This window comes from Aedes aegypti, chromosome 3 (assembly GCF_002204515.2).
Source record: "Aedes aegypti strain LVP_AGWG chromosome 3, AaegL5.0 Primary Assembly, whole genome shotgun sequence".
In the NCBI taxonomy this organism is placed as follows: domain Eukaryota; kingdom Metazoa; phylum Arthropoda; class Insecta; order Diptera; family Culicidae; genus Aedes; species Aedes aegypti.
In genome coordinates this window covers 279,026,336-279,046,067 of record NC_035109.1, presented here as the reverse complement: position 1 = coordinate 279,046,067, position 19,732 = coordinate 279,026,336, and the positions used below count along the sequence as shown (strand labels likewise).

Genomic DNA, 19,732 nt, shown 5'->3' with positions numbered 1-19,732 from the left:
CTTTGCCATCAACTGGAAAATTGTCCCATTTTTTTTTATTCCGCCACTGCGACCAATTTTTAGATCTAAAGTGATAGGGGTGATCGGGGCAATATGGGCCGCCTAAGAAAAAACGTCATGGAATGCATATAAAAACAGCAAAAATTATGGTTTAAATGCAAGTGACTCGTACTATAAAATGTTATCTTCCATGTTACTTCAATAATTATTGTTAACATCAACTTGCAAATTATTTCAGGAACTTTTTGGAAAACCATGTTTTTCTACGTGATCACCAACCATATGGGGCATTATGAGCCACCTGTTCGCCTACTTGCGCATCCCTACCACACACCGTACGTGAACAACCCTAAAAAGACAAACACACACACATATTATTGCTTTTTTGATTTTTCTGTTTTTTTGCGAAATAAAGACCAGTTGAGTTCTATAGTCAAGAGTATCAAGACGCGTTGTTGCTTGGCTACGGAAAGAATTTTCCCGTCGTTATCCGACCCCCCAAATTTACAGTCCGCTCGATCTGAAGGAACCTAGTGGTCCTTCTAGAACCGGATACGGGAAAATCAGTAACGATCGACGTGGTTCTCGTGAAAGTTCCGCGATACCGAAAGAAAATTCGAGCATCGGTTCGTGCTGCTGCCGGACGGGTGCAGCTTTGCTCGTGGCGGTCGCTACAAGTAGAAGAAAAGTGAAGGAATACTCTTCGGAGGATTCGTAATCTGGTCCGTTCCAAGACGGATACGACGTCACGGCGTTCCGAAGCGGAAAAAACGAAAAAATAAGTGCTAAAAGTGAAAGTTCCATCGGCTAGGCTCAAGCGGTGTGCTTTTTTTGCAAATGGCGGATGGCATCGAACAATTATCGGTGCGTGAGTGCGATTGAAAAATTGTGCGCGATCGAGACGGAAGATGTTACCGTGGCTTAGATCGGAAACGAAAACGCCAACGACGGTCGCGCATCAGCCAACGAACATTGAATCGGAAAATACACCGAGAACTCCGAAGACCGTAGTGAATAAATTCACGAACATTTTGCCTGAGCCATCGGACATTGTGCCGTCGCCTACGCCTACGCCGATTGCTGAACAAAAAGAAGCAAAGAAGAAGAAACAAGAAATGAAAAGGATGGAGGAGCAGCTCAAGGGATTGGTCAATCAGAGAGTGGCGGTTCACGGGAAGCTGGCCCGTGTTAGAGCAGCTTTGTGGGACAGTGACGATCAGCCGAATCCGAACACTAAAAACATTCATTTCCTCCAACTCCATCAGAAAACGGTGGAGAGCTGTTATCACGAGTGCAATGCCATCCAGAACCAGATCTACGTGCTGCCGCTCTCTGAAGACCGTCTAGCTGAGCACACCGAGAGCTACGTTGATTTCGAGGCGTTGTACAACAACGTTTCCATCCAATTGGGCATGCTGATGCAGGCGGCGTCGATAGCCGAGATGTCACATGCTCATGCTCAAGGACCACCCAATTCTGCCATGCCACCTGTTTTGCCAGCACAGCCCTACCTTCCACCGCTCCAAGTGCCTCTACCGACCTTCGATGGGTCAGCAGAGAAGTGGTATTCATTCAAGGCGATGTTTACCACGATAATGGATCGATACCAGCAGGAGGAACCGGCGCTAAAACTGTTTCACCTGCAGAAAAGCCTCGTAGGGAAAGCAGCTGGCGTAATCGACCAAGATTTGGTCAATAATAATGACTACGACGCCGTATGGAGGGTGCTCGCCCAGCGGTTTGAGGACAGACGAGTCATAGTCGACAAACACGTCGAAAATCTGTTCAACTTACCAAAGGTTGGCCAGGAGAACGCAGAGAATTTGCGGAGAATGATTGACACCTGTACCAAGAATGTGGAGGCCTTAAAGCACCTGAATCTGCCATTGAATGGACTCGGAGAGCAGATGGTAATCAATCTCATTGCCGGAAAAATGGATAAAAAGCTTCGAGTGGCTTGGGAAGGTCGGCAAAAGAAGAATGTGCTTTCAACATATGATGCGATGCTGGAGTTCCTGCAAGAGCAGTGTCGTATCTACGAGAAGCTCGACACAACCATGAAGCCGTTGACGGAGAGTGCTAAATACAAAACGGTGGCAAAAGGCCATACGTTAGTGTCAAGTGAAACTAAAAATGAGAAAATCGAACCTAAGTGTCCAATGTGCAAGGCAAACCATGAACTCTGGAAGTGTGACGCCTTTAAAAACAAAAGTGTCGGTGAGAAGTACGAATTGCTAAAAAAGTATGGATCCTGTTTCAACTGCTTGGGAAGAGGCCACCGAACCGCTGCGTGTTCTTCGAAGCAGTCCTGTCGCGAGTGTGGCAAGCGACACCACACTACGCTCCACGTCGAGGAGTCATCCAGAAAGGCCTCTAGCAGTGGCATCACTACGAAGTCATCAGAACCTTCATCGACTCTAGTTGCGACACCAGATGTGAACCAGACGACCAATACTACAGCAGGGTCATCGACAACCTTGTGTGCAAGTGCTGAGAATTCCGAGAAGCAAACTTTGCTTTCGACTGCCGTTGTCTTGGTCGACGGCTTGAGTAGCGCTGCATATCCATGCCGAGTGCTTCTAGACTCCGCTTCCCAGATGAATTTCATCACGGAGCGATTCGCGAACCTTCTCTCAATGAGAACGGTACCTGCTGACGTCACAGTTAGCGGTCTGAACGGCAATAAAACTCGGATTAGCCGTTCGTTACGTACGACAATCAGATCTCGTCATACAGATTTCGCAACCGAGCTAGATCTGCTGGTGACGCCTCGAATAACTGGTGATCTACCGGTTAAATCATTTGACGTTTCGGAGTGGCCCATCCCAATCGACAAGTTGTTGGCCGACCCGACGTTCAACCAACGAGGTCGTGTCGATATGCTTATCGGCGGAATTCTTTTGGAATCTTCTAGTTGATGGCCAACACCAGCTTGGGCCAAACCTTCCGGCTCTAAAGAATACGAAGCTGGGGTGGATCGCTGGAGGAGTAATCGCTTGCGATGCGGCAGTAGTCGCGCGCACTTCTGCCAGACCGCTGAGGACGAACCACTCATCGAACTGCTTAAGAGCTTCTACAAGGTGGAAGCATGCGACGGGATTCGCCTTTCCCATACGGCGGATGACGAGATGTGCCTGGATCATTTCCGGCGAACACACCAACGAACAGAAGAAGGAAGATACGTTGTGCAACACCCCTTCAACGAACGCAAGCAAGAACTGGGAGACTCACGTCAGATGGCGTTGAAGCGCTTTCTGAATCTGGAAAGGAAGCTGGACAATCAACCGGAATTAAAGGAGCAATATTCGCAGTTCATCCGAGACTACGAACAGCTCGGACACATGCGAGTAGTACAGGAACAGCCAAACGAGGAACCTGGATCGGTCTACTATTTACCTCACAACTGCGTTCTGCGCCCCAGCAGTACGACGACCAAGCTGAGAGTCGTCTTTGATGGATCCGCCAGAAGTTCCACAGGCGTATCGATTAACGATGTCCTTATGACTGGACCTACTATCCAGAACGATCTAATTGCGATCCTGCTCCGTTTCCGAGGGTTTAAGTACGTCTTTACGCTGGATATTCCGAAGATGTTTCGCCAGGTTGGGGTTCATCAACAGGACACCAAGTACCAACGCATCTTCTGGAGGTACGATAAAAACGATCCGCTGACAGTCCGAGAGTTGCAGACGGTTACATACGGCCTGGGACCTTCGCCGTTCCAAGCAACCATGGCACTCAAGCAAGCTGCTGCTGATCACAAGGAAGAGTTCCCGGAAGCCGCAAAAGTCATCGAAAAGGGAACATATATGGACGACATCCTGACGGGAGCTGATACTCTTGGTGGAGCATGCCAGCTCCAACGAGAGGTAACAGGTTTGCTAGCAAAGGGCTGCTTTGGCGCTCATAAATGGTGTGCCAACCATGCTGACATCGTGCAAGCTGTTCCCGAAGAACTTCGAGGAAACTCTTTCATGATAACCGATGACAATTCGAATGCAGTCGTGAAGACTTTGGGCGTCACTTGGAACCCGTTTGAGGATTGGTTTTCTGTGTCGGTTCCGGACTATGTCGACTCCGAGGGAATAACTCGCAGAAAGCTTCTGAGTCAACTAGCCAAAATATTTGACCCTCTGGGATTCTTTGGACCAGTGATTACAACCGCGAAGCTGATTTTGCGTGAAGTTGCTGAGTTGGAGATTGATTGGGACGACCCAGTTCCATCCGATGTTGGCTCTAAGTGGCGGAGTTTCCGAAACGAAATGATAGTCCTAAAGGAAGTGCGGATGCCACGATGGATTTCATGGAACGGTCTGCTCAAGCTTGAACTGCATGGATTTGCTGACGCCTCCGACTTGGCGTACGGGGCATGTCTTTATGTTCGTGCCGTCTTTCCTGATGGTTCATTCCAGATGCGACTGATTTCCAGCAAGAGTCACATTCTACCGAAGAAGAAAGGGAGAAAGAAACTCATCACCACTCCTCGCGCTGAACTGCTAGCGGCTTTATTGCTCGCCAAGCTGGTAACGAAGCTGCTGGATGCTACAGAACTAAAATTTGAATCGACAGTTGTTTGGAGTGACTCGAAAATCGTACTGGGGTGGATTCGAAAACCTCCTCACCTGCTACATACTTTTGTTTCGAATCGGGTAAGTGAAATCCAAACACTAACTCCGAATTGCAGCTGGAAATATATTCCTACGGATGAGAACCCGGCGGATCTAATCTCCCGGGGTGAACAGCCGAGGAAACTTGCCGAATCCAAGATGTGGTGGACTGGTCCACCTTCATTCAATTGCGCTGTCGTCGAGGTAGTGGATGAACCTATGATTCCGGATGAAGAACTGCCGGAAATGCGATCTGGTGCTGGCGTAGTACTAGCTATAACTGCTTCAATTGGACGAATGCCGATTTTTGACAGGGTGAGCAATTTTATGAAGATTGTGCGCTACTCGGCCTACTTCGTTCGCTTTGCCAAATACATCATGTCTAGAAAAAGGGTGGTGAAGAAAGGTCCGCTATCTGCCGACGAAATTCGTGAAGCGACGCTCCTGGTAGTACGGCTGATTCAACGCGAAACGTTCCAACAGGAAATTAGCGCTCTGATGGACGGCGAGGACGTTAAGCATCGGCTCAACGGATTACGAGCGTTCTTGGATCCGAAAGATAATATTCTAAGAGTTGGAGGGCGCATCAAGCGAGCCTTCATACCGTATAATAGTCGTCATCAGATGCTGCTGCCAGCGAAGCACCCAACTACTGAGGCACTCGTCCGGTATTTGCATTTGGAAAACCTGCACATCGGGCAAAAAGGATTACTCGCAGTCGTACGCCAACGATACTGGCCATTGAATGTGAAAAGTACAATTCGTAAGGTAATTCGAGACTGCATACCGTGCTTCAAAGCCAACCCCTTAAAGACGACACAGTTGATGGGCGATCTGTCGTCGTATCGCATTCAGCCAGCTCCTACCTTCTCGAACACCGGTGTGGACTATGCTGGTCCTTTTTTGATTAAATCTTCGACTACAGCTCGCAAACCCCAACTTACGAAGGCCTACGTTAGCTTGTTCGTGTGTCTGTAGACCCGTGCCATACATCTGGAACTAGTTTCCGATCTGACGACGGACGCGTTTCTCGCGGCTTTGAGGCGTTTCGTCAGCAGGCGTGGGTGTCCGAAATCGATGCACTCTGACAATGCAACAACTTTGTTGGGGCTAAATCAGAGTTGCATGAACTATGGCTGATGTTCCAGAACCAACGTGCTACCGCAAGAATCACAACCTACTGCACCAACAAGGGAATCGACTGGACCTTCATACCGCCGCGAAGTCCACACTTTGGCGGTATATGGGAGGCCAGTGTGAAACAGGTAAAGCATCACCTCAAGCGGATTGTCGGCGACCGGAAGCTATCCTACGAAGAACTGTATACCACGTTGACGCAAATTGAAGCTGTGCTAAACTCTAGGCCCTTGGCGCCAAGCTCGGATGAGCCTAGTGACTACACAGCTATTACGCCTGCTCACTTCCTGATCGCTCGAGAGATGCAAGCCGTACCCGAACCGAGCTACTTGCATATGAAAGAGAACAGACTATCGCGATGGCAGTTGGTGCAGACCATGCTGCAGCGCTTCTGGAAAAGGTGGACAGCGGAATATCTGCCAGAACTTCAGAATAGATCCAAGTGGTTGAAAACGAAGGAAATCAAAGAGGGTTCACTGGTGTTGCTTGTGGACCAGAACATGCCGCCGCTACAATGGCCACTAGGAAGAATCCTGAAAACGCACCCTGGAAGTGACGGCGTTGTGCGCGTCGTAACGGTGAGAACAGCAAATGGAGCAGAGTTCAAGCGTGCTGTGACGGAGGTCTGTTTGCTGCCGTTTGATCAGGAAGAGTGTTGAAATCCAGATTTCAACGCGGGGGATGATGTTCGCCTACTTGCGCATCCCTACCACACACCGTACGTCAACAACCCTAAAAAGACAAATACACACACACATTATTGCTTTTTCGATTTTTCTGTTTTTTTGCGAAATAAAGACCAGTTGAGTTCTATAGTCTAGAGTATCAAGACGCGTTGTTGCTTGGCTACGGAAAGAATTTTCCCGTCGTTATCCGACCCCCCAAATTTACAGTCCGCTCGATCTGAAGGAACACCACCCTACGGGGCAGTATGAGCCACCTCATTCAATCGAATGATTTTTATTTAAAACAGTATAGAGAAGAGTTAGTGGTGAAGAGTACATTATTGGAAAGGACATTGTATTAGCTTTGCTTGAAATTATTGATTCTAGCGGCTTATTTTTAAAGATACATAATACATAGTAAACAGATCATGTTATACTAGTACTGCCCATACTCACATAACAGTCCCATTTGAATTTTCATCACTTTTGAGATTTCTTCGTGAATCATGTTTATTATTAGTGTACTTCTAGGTATCATACCTAAAATTGTATTTTTGTATGGACGAAATGCGAAAAAAATATCAAATCAGGTGCGTCCCATATTGAAAGTACCCGCATAACAGTCCCACTAGTAGTTTACGATGAAATTCAAGCAAACCTCTTCCTGTTATGATTTCTATAATCTTGGCTCGTACTTTTCATCCCATAAGAGAAATAAATACTACAAATTACAGTATTTTTAACCATCTTTATTCCATAACAAATATTGTTATTGCTTGAAATAACTTATGGGGCGCTAAGTGAAAGAAAAAATATCTAAATGTTAAACCTTATAAGAGTCTAAACTAAAAATAAGATAAGTAGCTGCCCTCCAAGTCAAACTTACTGCTGTGATTGCCCTCGTCTTCTGACCAATTATCACAAAATCTTTGGTAGGTTCATCTTCCAACGACGAGGGAAAGGCTTTTTGGGCCAATGTGGGAATACGCAAATTACCACTGCAGCGCACTGGTATCGTCAACTGGTCAAACTATGCATGAGCCATATCCAATGCTGAAAAATGAATAGATCCAATAAGAAGGCAGCATTATGGGTTTCTAAGAACTGTCGAATAGCTCTGCCGAAATCAAGCTAAATAATACTTGCCCGCCTGAGTACTGTGTTTCAAATCCAATATAAACGTGCTGCAGGTGAATCCAGATTACCTTTCCTATCGGCCGGTCGCAACGCTTTCATCAAATCCAGGAATGTCTTCAGGACTGTCACTGTCACCGCTAAGTCTAATACTTTACAAGAAGTATTGTAACTAGAAGATGAGAACCCTAATAGTAGCAAAAGTAAAAGTGCCACGGAATCTACAGTAAACTTGGCTTTAAATGCGTCAAGGTGCGCGATAACAAAGTAAGCGAGTCCCAAGCAATGGGACTGGTATGCGGGTATATTTGAATATGATGAGAAAAGCACTCGGATAACGAGTCCCACTTGCAAGTATCTTGGATTTGTACATAAAAAACAAATGTATTAAAAATATTTTGGTTACTGATAATTTTCTTATACTCTAATGATAATGTTTTGATGGATGGCACTAAAATTTTTTGCTGCGGGCAGCGGCGTTATGATTTTTTTTTTGCAATAATGTTCAGTTGCGTTTTTCTCGACATGATGATTTTCCTAATGGGACTGTATTGCGAGTATGGGCAGAGTACTAAATTGCGATACTTGGTTCAACGTATTTTCTAGCAAAGTGTTCCATTTGTAATGATGCATAAAGATGACTATGCAGTAAAACTAATAATCTGGTATATTTAGGCAATGCATTTTTATGTTCAAAACATCGTTTGTTTTGCTTAAATCTAGGTGGCTCATTTTGCCCCGCCCCTTTATCTTGAAAATAATATATTGGTTTTCAATAATTTTGTTTACGAACAAATCTAATTTCACTCACGAACTGTTCATTATGATCAGAAGTTTCAATGGATTGGTAAAATTTACCAGAATTATAAATATAATTGTGTTATAGGCTTAATTAAAAACTGCCAAAATTATAAGCTTTTCATGACGAAGGGCAAATTTGTACATTTTTGTAAATATCTTGAGTGTTTAAACGAATATTCTTTCGGTTTTTATTGTGGTGGCTTTTTGATGCATCCTTTAGCAGATCATAATGACACTAGACATTAAAACACTGTTTTGAGGTCAAAACCGGGGTGGCTCATATTGCCCCGTATGTTCATATTGCCCCCCATTGCCCCTATCAGTCGTATCCTTAGCGTAATGCATGTCGTATCACTCAACTGCCATTGGACGCCAATAAAGTATCAATTTCGATACCGTTCTTGTTTGGTCTCCTCAGAAACATCTGAAGGAATCAATTAAGTTAAATTGGTCAATTCAGAAACTGTAGGACTAAGGTAGAAGTAGAAGTACCAAATATGGCTAAAGTACCAATGGTGGCAATAGTGGTAACAAAAAGATTGTCTGTAATGTTTCACTACAATATGATGGTTAATATTCACAGGAATGATAAAACTAGATATAACTAGATCTTGATAAGAACATCCGTAAAATACACTCCGAAAATTGAACGTTGAAAAAATCTGGCCGCACGCATATGTTAGTTTCTTAGCAGTTTGCTAAAGGACACCCGTGACGAAATTTATGTTTTCATCCAGTAAAGCCACTTTAACCGACATGTATGTTGCCTAGCGAGAGCAAAATTTACCGTTTTAATTTGTAAATTTTGTTATATCCACTATCCCTGGCCACGATCACAGGGTTTGACGGTGCCAAAGTAGAAGGTGCACCATAATAATATTCGTCTGTAAAACATTTCACCTTACCAATACTTTGGCACACCTCTAACGAGTCATGATTTTCATGGAACGGTTGCATTCAGGCGGAGGATCTGATAAAATGTTTCGGCATATTATCAGGTCCTCTTCGAACGGAGGGACCGCCAGGGCTTAGTAGTTACTTAAAAAACAGTGCTGGTTGTTGATGTTTCAGTTCGTTTACACAAGCTTTAGCATCCTTTGTACTAATCAGTAATGGTGGTTAAGTTTCAAAGCTAACGTGTGATCAATCGTGTAATAATGCATCATAAGAATGGGTGTTTGGTAGAACTGTGCGTTGCACTCGTCGTTTCAAAATTAGTGATTGTGGTGATGAAAATATTTGAAAATTGCATTGAAAGTGATTGTGATAGTTTTGTTAAAAACACATATATAATAATACTAATATGAACCTTCAGTGGTACGTCTGTTTATTTATGCTACTAGTTTAATGATGGTTATAATACATTCTGCGATCATTTCTCTGAATATAAAAACTATTGCCATTCATAATAAAAGAGTTCATAATGACAGCGAGTGCTGTAAAATTTATCGAAGTGTTTTTATTTTTCTACTGTAACTTTCTTGATCGTAGTGCTAAATCGTAGTTTGATATTTTTTTAATTATTTAGTTATGATAACAGATGGGAAATGCTAATAAAAATTAATTATAATGAAAGTAGTTTGATGTGATTTTGATAAAAATTGTAGCTGTGAAAGTGAAGTGATATAATGGAAAGTATACATATAAGATGTGTATTAGGAAAGTTAATGAGTGTCTAATTGGTGATAATAGTGATAGTGTTAAAAACAAAAGTGACAACAGCAAAAGTCTGGTAATTATGTGACAGTGACTGATGAAATGAATTAGGGAATGAGGACCTTTCAATAAAACTATTTCGTTCTTCACTTCAACCACTTTAGCAGCATTTCAAGTCTTATCATAGTTTTATACTAGTCTGGAATACTAGACTGCAAAACTACGGCAAGGGTTGATTGCTGCTAGGGTACACAGTGACCATTTGAGCAACATTGCTTAGGAACGTTTGTGTGATGAATGTAATAGAGGCTTTTAAAAGCAAATGTTGGGCAGGAACTTGGGGCAGATTAAAAGCCCCAGTACTACTCGTATCGCTACTGAGAAAAAAAATGTTATATCCACTATGGCGATGGTACAAAGAGTGTATGAGAGCCCAATTATGGCGATACTCTGGAGGCGGTTTGTTTACATTTTATGATCAGTGAAAAAAGAAGTATACTTCTTATATCCTTATACGAATATTTTTCAGGTGACATCCATGGCGGAGAGGCGGTAAGGTTTATTCCACGATTGGCGTGAGGTGACAATTCTCAACTCGAGTGAAGTGACTCGCCGTGTATACCAAATGAAGAGTCACTTCACTCGAGTCCAGTATTGTCACCTCGCTATTATAATACAAGACCGACAATTCTTACCTCACGCCACTCGTAGAATACAGCAAAATATCAAGTTTTATCCTCAATTACAAGGATTTTTCAATTATACAATTTCATGGTGGAGATGGTCGTTTCAACAATACAGTGAAACCTCCATGAGTCGATATTGAAGGGACCATCGACTCATGGAAATATCGAGTAATGGAACAGCAATCCTGGACCATGACTCGATATCGACTCATGGAACCATACTAAAAACAGAATTTCATGGTTACTATGATGGTCCCTAGAAGCCACTTTCCAAAGGATTGCTGTTCCATGACTCGTTATTTCCATGAGTCGATGGTCCCTTCAATATCGACTTATGGAGGTTTCACTGTATTCGATTTTTTTGATTTTCATTCTTTTTCCAAAAATCATGAACCGGAAAGGTAATGTGAGTTCATTAACGCTGTTTTGTATCATATTTTGAATTTTCACAACATGTTTACTTCTCTTCGATATTTTATTTGCTCCCATAAACCCATTGCAATAAATTGATTTAATCATAATTTAACTTAATTACTTATTAGTGTTGCATTCTCATTCGCTGTGGATGGCATTTAAATTAATTTCGTACAAATAATAGATAGTCCATGATAGGTACACTTTTATGACGAATGCTTGGAACACTATTACCATAATTGGTACAAAGACGACGCTTTTTAAAAGCTTTAAATTATTTTAGTACTAAAACTGTTTATTTCATCTGTATCGCAAGGCTTCAAATTAGTAATCAACATCAAGAAGTACTGCTTACATGTAAAGAACGCAGTTAAAATGAATTGTTTAGCCATACTGTTCACCTATTGCATCCGCAACAGCCTGTAATAGCCTACCCTAAATGCTGCAAACACTCAAATTACCAGAACAATAATCCTAAGATGAAAAAAGATGATTCTAGGGATTGGTTCGGCAGATCTCATAACGCACCATGTAAAGGTGATCTACCTGCGTTACGGGATACGCAAAGTCTCAAGTTAGAAAATTACCTTTTTGTTGTTAACGCCTTTTTCCATGAATTTGATCGACTTTGTATTTATAAGCAAGTCGTTTTCATAAAAATGCTCTAACAATGTGCCAAATGAACTAGCCTTTTCGATTTTTTTTTCAACGGTAAAATGATTGTTTATCGGGTCCATGTCATTTGGCATAAAGCCATTTGGCACAACAATTATGGAAAACAGTCATCTTTTGAAAGAAAGGGTACAATTCTGGTTATGCCAAATGGACGTAACGCCAAATGACCTTATGCTAAACGACCTTATACCAAATGGCCCACTCCCTTATTCATCAGTAGTTTTACTATTGGAACAGTTAGTTGACTATTGAGTTAATCTTATGTGTGCGGTATTATGTTCGAGTAACTATTGCATAGTATTTACCTGGGTATTTACCGGGGTCGGTTTGTCTCAAGATCGAAAATCAATGGAGCTCTGGAACTACAGCCAACTCTCACTAACTCGATATTTCGTGTTTCGATATCGCGTTATAGAGTTATAAATTTTAGGTTCTATAACTCGGTACCGTTTTGATTCACTTAAGGCCTCCTAGCTCAAACTCCTAGCTTTCGAAAGGCGGGTGAAAATTTTGTTTCCGCAACATGAATAATTTTGAATAAATGAAAACATGTGAACTTTTCATGATCCTTAGATGAACTAGCCCAGGGGGGTCCAGATAGCCGTAGCGGTAAACGCGCAGCTATTCAGCATGACCATGCTGAGGGTCGTGGGTTCGAATCCCGCTGGTCGAGGATCTTTTCGTAAAGGAAATTTTCTCGATTCCCAGGGCATAGAGTATCTTCGTACCTGCCACACGAGATATACACATGCAAAAATGGTCAATTGGCAAAGAAAGCTCTCAGTTAATAACTGTGGAAGTGCTCATAAGAACACTAAGCTGAGAAGCAGGTTCTGTCCCAGTTGGGACGTAACGCCAGAAAGAAGAAGAAGATTAAAACATTTTCCTCTCAATTTCACCATGAGGAACGTTCACAAAAACATTTAAATCTTGTGAAAGCAAAAATTCGGCCCGTCGTATAATATTTGTTACCAATTTGGCCCGCGGCTCAAAAAGGTTGGGCAAGCCTGGTCTAATACGTACACACGCGCGTGTATACATTTATTGCGTATCATATAGTACAGCGCAGTATTAGGTGCATCTAATAAAGGATCACTAAGATGCACCACATATTGAATGAAGACGGAGTACGCTGTATGCGATTGGTATCAACAAGTTGTGAAATAGATTATGGAGTGACTAAAATCGAAGATGGAAACTTCCAACATTTTACTACAATTGGGGTAAGCATAAATTCTAAATATTGCATGAAAAAATACCAATCACGAAAATCACCTATTAGATACACTCTCCCACAAGATGATGAAGCTGTATCGCTGGAAGGAATTCAAAGTGCCGGACTATCCAACAGAAATTACCGCGATTTGGTGTGCTGGCTCACTCAAATCATCAAACAATACGCACCGGAGGTCGATGAAACCGTATCTTCGGTGGAGCTTCGCAATGGAGATATCTTCGTTTTTGAAGGAATTAAGTTGCCCATACCATCGACTGCTGGACGGGCCCTTAAGTTCCAGGTATCGCTCAGAGGAAGATTCTTTGCTGTTGATAGAATTTCTGGCTGCGGAATGCGTTACGGGTGTGATCAATCAGCAGAAGCGAAACGAGGAGATGAAACATCAAATCGATTTGGTGCAGGTGAAGTGACTCAAATTTTATATTCCTACTGGGCACTGTTTTCACATCATATTTGTAAAAAAAACTATCAAATGGTAGGTATCATATGAAAGTTTTTAATCAACATTATGTGAAATCAGTGCCCTATATAAATATGAGTCTGTTCATAGGAACGGTGAAATTTTGTTGCTTTTGGAAATTGAGTCATATATAATTTTCAGCATCCTGGGACACCATTGAGCACAGTGATGCAGATGTTCCAATTGTTGGATCTTGACGTGAACAGTATGGGAACTGATATCACTGATTCTGAAACCTTCAATCGGATCATTCACCGACTAAAGGAATTCTTCGCAACAGACTTCAATGCTCCTGATCTTCTGTTCGTCCCGAAAACCAATCTGAATGAAGCCCAGTGGGCACAACTGGATCAGTGCCATACAGATTTACAGGAAGAATATAACCTCCGAAGGCAAATGATGATGACCCGGTTGGATGTGACCATGCTTGGCTTCCAGTGGAAGGGAGATACCAAACTAGATGTGGCGCAAATTTGGCGCCAGAAAAGACGAAACCTAGACGCTCTGACGACAAACCTAAACCGCAGGGATATTTCCGATTTGCTGGTGGCTGAACGGAGTTTGCTGACGATGGAAAAGGTTGCTTCGACACGGATCAAGGGCAGCAAGAAGAACGTTTTCCAGGGAAATTTGACGGTGAGTTTTATAATTTGATCGTAGAGCTGGTAGCGACTTTAAGTTTTCAAACTGCACCTAATTTTTCTAAGGGTAACCCATCAAGAGTTTCTCCAAAGATGTCTCAAGAAAGTTCGAAGTCCTTTAGGAATTAATTCAGGGATTGTTCCATTGATGTCCTGAGTTAACTCAGAATTTCCTCTAGAATTGTCATTCAAGATTTGTTTAAGATTTCAACAAAGAAATTTCTTTGACGATACCTTCAGAAGTTTCTCCAGACCCCTAGAATTCCTGCAGAAATTCTTTCATATATTTTCAAGGAAGTTTTCAATGCATTTACACAGGATTTTGTCCAGGTGTGTCTCCAGTGAAGTGCCAGAAGTCACTTAAGAAATTCCTAAAAAATCTGATACGTATTTGTAAGTAATATCTGACGAAACTTCTGAGGAAATTCCCAAAATATACACAGCGCAACAAAAATGACATTTTTGCGTGTCTCAAGGATCAAATTATGTGTCTCTAGTAGATTTTGGGTTGCTGAATCTGATACCGTTCTCACAATTTTTAGCTACAGGTTGCCAAAGTTGTATAAAACATTGATTTCCTTGATGTTTACCTAAAATTTGAAGTATATTTTGTCAAACTTTTTTGTGATCTTATCCACCAAACATGCAAAAGAGGACTAAAACTTTCGTTTTAGACATATTTTGGTTGAAATTTCTCGATTAAGCTTAGATTAAACCGATCTTTTTCAACATACTTGTAGTCTCCATACAAAATTCTTCGTTTCTCTTATATGGCAAAATACAATAGTTTTCGAAGCCATCAAAAAATAGCTTTTAGGCATCGAAAGTATTATGAACTTTGGTGATAATAGTTGCTACACACTTAATGTTTGTATTCTGTAGCAAATTAAGCGAAAAAAATGCCATACAAGCTGGCAAACTTGCATGCAAGTTGGCTGAAATGGTCAATTTTTGCATTTTCAACAACCAATATCTCAAAAACTAGACGTGCTATGATATTTCTGTAAACGGCAATGGATTCAGCAACACTTAATTAAGTAAATAGAGGTATTTTCATGCTGGAGACAAAAACGTGTCCCGCAGTGATATCTGAAAGAAATTCCAGCAAAGATATTAAAAGGAATTCTTGGAATCTTGTAACAATGTTGAGGAATGTTTCGAATAATTTGCTAAGATACTTGTTGAAAAGATAATCAATTGAATCCCTGGATAATATCTGGAACTACAGGAATAATCGCAGTAGTATTAAAATTAACATTTGATTAACCTTACAACAAAATATTATTAATTAAACATTTAAAGAATCCATGGAGGTAGCAATTGAGGAATTACTCGAGAAAGTTGGAAGAACTAACAGGAGTGGATGAATTGATAGAGAAAATTCTAGATAAAATTCATTTCCTGGAAGAGTTGTTAATAGATTTTCCCGGATAAACCCTGGAGGAGAGTTCTGTTTGATCTTTCGACCTCCTACGGGGGCGAGCGACGAAGGCAGGATCAAACATGTCGCGCGTCGGTCTAGTAAGTGAAAAAGTGGCGTGATCGGTTAGTTCTTTTTGATCCTTTGACCTTGACGCTTGCTGCTGGGCAGTGCGTCAAGAAAGCCAAGTTTTTTTTTTCCTTTTCGGGTCGCGCGCCTTTTCTTTTTTTCCTGAGTGTTTTTATATAGCCGAGCAAACGAGTGAGGCTGAGAGTGGATTGTGGCTGCACAGTGAAGGATAAAGGATCAATTGGTGAGCTCGTTTCATGCTACTATTTCTAATCTATAAAATATGTATGACTGCACATTTAATCGTTACAATTATGGGACGTAATTATGAATTTTCAACAAACTATGAATTGTTCGTCACTGTGAGTGTCGACACAAACTCTGATTCATGAATTATTTATGTTTCACATTTTTTTATTTTCAGAACACCCCTTTTTACCTTTATTTTTGTAATTTAAAAAAAAAACTTTGAATGGTTTGACATTACAATAAGTAAGTGACAATAAGTAAAATATAATAACACATGCTTTCGTCCTGACAGCTGTAGGAATGTTACATTTAGGTATTTGTTCAACAAACTTTGAATGGTTCGTCACCTCAAGTGTCGGCATAATTTTCCACTACATAGAAATTGTTCATATCAAATGAAAATATTATATTTACAAATAAGCATGTATATATCTCACAAATCATTATTTATCATGGTCTAATCGCTTATCAAAGTGAATCCTGTGACTCAACGATCTTTCTCATTAATAAACATCCCTCCCAGTAACCTTTGTGGAGATGCAGAGGCAAACACGGTCTCCAAATAGCAAAGGTTACACACTAACATTCCTTCCCCAATTGATTATTGACCCTGTATAAATAGAGGCACTGAATTATGCACATTGAAGAAGATTATGGCCAATCCCAGCCAAACTTCTAGTTGATTCTTTGTGCATTTTCACTGACTTCGGTCAATCACGGAATAGCAACCATTGATATGTGTAGTCAGTCTAAGCTAAGCTAAGCTAGCTTTCCCGGATAAACCCTGGAGGAATTTTTGGAGCAATTCCTGGGAGAAACCATGGATGAACTTCTGAGGGAATCAATATGAAAATGTTTGAAAGAATAGCTGAACAAATTGGCGTAGGAACTATTTAAGCAATTCTAGTAGGGGTTTCTGAAAAAAATCTCTGGTACAGGCCTTCGTTATTTTCTAGAAGAATTCCTGTAGGAACCTGTAGAAGACCGCCTAGAATAACATCCAGAGAGAGAGTAGTGGAAAATCTGTGGATGAAATCCCAGTGAAAATTATAAGAGTGCTCAAGAATTTCTAGAAGAAATTTTTGTAAGCATCCTTTGAGAAATCATTGGAGAAATTTTTACGAATTCTCGGGAGAATTGGTTGCAATTTCTGGAGGGTTCCATGGAGAAGTTTATGAAAGTATTTCGGAAGAATACACTGTGAAAATAACTAGAAGAATTCCTGAAGATTTTCCTCGAGAAATCTTCAAAAAACTTACTATGAAATAGTCATGTAAGAGATCCTGAAGGTAGATGCCTATAGTTTTGAAATCAGAGGCATTAAAGACCTTACATTAGAAAAAAGAGTTTTTTGAAACTTTGGAATAGAGACCAAGTCCATAAAAGAGTCCTACTGCCGTGTGATCACTATTTTGCCAACTCATCTAATGGTACACTTCAATTTCATCCAAATTTAGCTGCCAAATCGAGGAGGCGTCGTAAGTATTAATGCAAAGCCGCACATGCCCGTTTGGTCGTCACGAGAGGAAGGCTTACCATGTGAGAACTTGTACAGAAAGCAATCGAAAGTGCCCCGATCGGAACCCAGCAAGAGTCACCAAAAACTTATCTTTTTCGCTCTATTTGTAAGTGTCCTCCTCAACGGCCTACGTCTTGCCCATCATTTCTAACCCCTTCTTCTCCGTTAAAAGAATCCATGGAAATAACACTTGAGAATCATCCGAGAAAGTTGAGGAGGAACTGCAGGAGTGTTCCCTGATAATTCTGAAGAATTTTCTGTATACATATTTGGATGAACTTCATTAAGAATTCATGAAAGAATTCCTGGAAAAGCTGTTAATAGATTTCCTACAATAATCTCTACAATTTTTTGGAGCAAATCCTGGGAGAACCATGGATTTATTCATGACGGAATTAATATGAAAATGTCTGGAATAATATATGACGAAATTGGTGTAGGAATTATTCACGCAGAGAACTAACAACGATTCAAAACAATAATTATTCTTGTTTTTTTCAATAAGCTTTGTTTGTTGTAAATCAACAAATTGTGCTGAAACAGCAATGACTTCTATCAAAACAAATAAAAATATTGTTGGATTTGCTGGCAGCATTTTCAATTTGATTTTTGTTGAAACAACAAAATAAAATTTTTATTTCAAATCATAGAGTTATTTGTTTCAGTTACTTTTATTGTTATTTGAAACGAAAATTTAACTCAGTGTGTAAGGCAGTGTGTTGCCCGCCATTTTATTTCGCGCTGTAAAGTGTAAGAAAAAATAGCTGACGCGGAAGAGTTCGTCGAAGAACTCGATGTGGAAAAAATATCCGTGGAGGAAGTCGTGCTGATAGAACAGTTTTAGAATTACTGAAGCTATTATTGAAGCCCTTCTTGGTAACTTTTAACCAGCAGTTAATTCTTACACGATTGAAACGCTAAAAGTGATTCAGCGGCAAGAAATCGAGCTGCTGATTCTACCCCCGTCGCTTCCCGGTCAACCAGTGTTACAATTTCTTTATAAATCTTTACCCAGCGATGGCGATCGCCACCGATTCAAAACGAATCGATATCGATCGCTAACGATGACTGGTTGACCGGGTTGCGGAGTGGACCAAATTCATTCATCCATTGCATATTTAGAGAACAGCGCAGGTACTTATGCCATTTTCAATCTTTATTTATTTTTGTTGACATAAAACTATTTTTAGAGGCTACCAAAAGTCCAAAAAGTTCCAGCAAGTGGCAGCAGCTCTGCTTTGGTGCAAAATAATATTGTAAAGCCTTCTGAACCAAGGATCACATGGGATTCATGCACGGCCACCTATTTGCTGAAAAACTCGTCGGAGGCACAAGCCATCATACGAAAATACAGTCAAACACCGTTTCTCTCAAGATCCGATTAAAAAGTATCACCCACTGAGTTTAAAAATATACGGTGTTAGAAGTTATGATTAGAGTGTCCATCCCGGGACATCCCGGGACAAAAAATCCCGGGATTCGACAAATTTCGGAATTTCCCGTTTCCCGGGATTTTATTTCTGACATCCCGGGAATCCTGGGATTCCCGAAATGTACATAGAATTTTATGAAAACCACTAAATTTCAATGAAGAACAATGACGTTTTATTTCACTATCAACCTTATTTGATAAAGTAGAAAAGCATAAAGAAAAAGAGAACAAACGAGTAATTATTTTCATGAAAAGATCAATTTATCAAGTATCATTCAACATTAGCCGTTTTTATAAGGCTATGCTGAGATAACTAATTTGAAAGTACACCTAAATTGCCGCAAATCGCAAGTCAGTACCATCTGTAAAAAGTAGGCATTGAGAAAATTGAATGAGAAGTTCTCAATCTCGTTTTTCATACAAATATTCATAAAATTCCAGAAGTTTGGAACATGTTTAGATCTCAATGAAACTTTCATAATTTGCTTTACACTGTGTTACCTTTCCAAGAATAATATAAATATGACCAAATAACGATTCATTTTTGTGTTACACGATGCGAAAATCTGCAGTGGGACTGACATGCGTTTACTTTTCATTATGGGATAATTTGACTTGGTGTTTTCTCTAATTTTACTGAACAAAAAGTGATTTCTCGTTAGTGCAGCTCAAGAATCATTAGAAGATATAATAAAAACTGATATCAACTCAATTTTGACCAAAATGCAGATGGGACTGACTTGTGATTCACGACATTTCAGTTTATACTTTTTTAGTAATTAACTTTTGATCTACATGATCTACAATACCTTCAATGATCTTTAATCGTTTCTTTTGTTCTAAAGATTTTATGACTTTTCAAATGTTGAAATGTACAAATGTTTGAAAATTATGACATAAGTTGTTGTCATACTTCCATTCATAACTGTT

The 19,732-nt window shown here is 40.7% G+C and overlaps 1 protein-coding gene across 1 annotated transcript; it reads left to right on the top strand.

Moving 5' to 3' along the window:
• The first annotated feature begins 12,874 nt into the window (after nt 1-12,874).
• LOC5573058 (protein FAM98B) lies at nt 12,875-18,800 on the top strand. Its single transcript, XM_001654345.2, has 5 exons — nt 12,875-12,998; nt 13,058-13,413; nt 13,614-14,108; nt 17,309-17,476; nt 18,561-18,800. Exons 2-5 carry the CDS (start codon nt 13,075-13,077, stop codon nt 18,753-18,755), a joined length of 1,197 nt encoding a protein of 398 aa, XP_001654395.2. The 5' UTR covers nt 12,875-12,998; nt 13,058-13,074; the 3' UTR covers nt 18,756-18,800.
• The last annotated feature ends 932 nt before the right edge of the window (nt 18,801-19,732 follow it).

Bases quoted from the DNA above. Each gene is read 5' to 3' on its own strand.
- LOC5573058 (XM_001654345.2), top strand. From the start codon at position 13,075: ATGATGAAGCTGTATCGCTGGAAGGAATTCAAAGTGCCGGACTATCCA. The intron at 14,109-17,308 runs GTGAGTTTTATA...ATCCAAATTTAG, and splicing joins TTTTCCAGGGAAATTTGACG to CTGCCAAATCGAGGAGGCGT. The intron at 17,477-18,560 runs GTAAGTGTCCTC...AACTATTTTTAG, and splicing joins TTATCTTTTTCGCTCTATTT to AGGCTACCAAAAGTCCAAAA.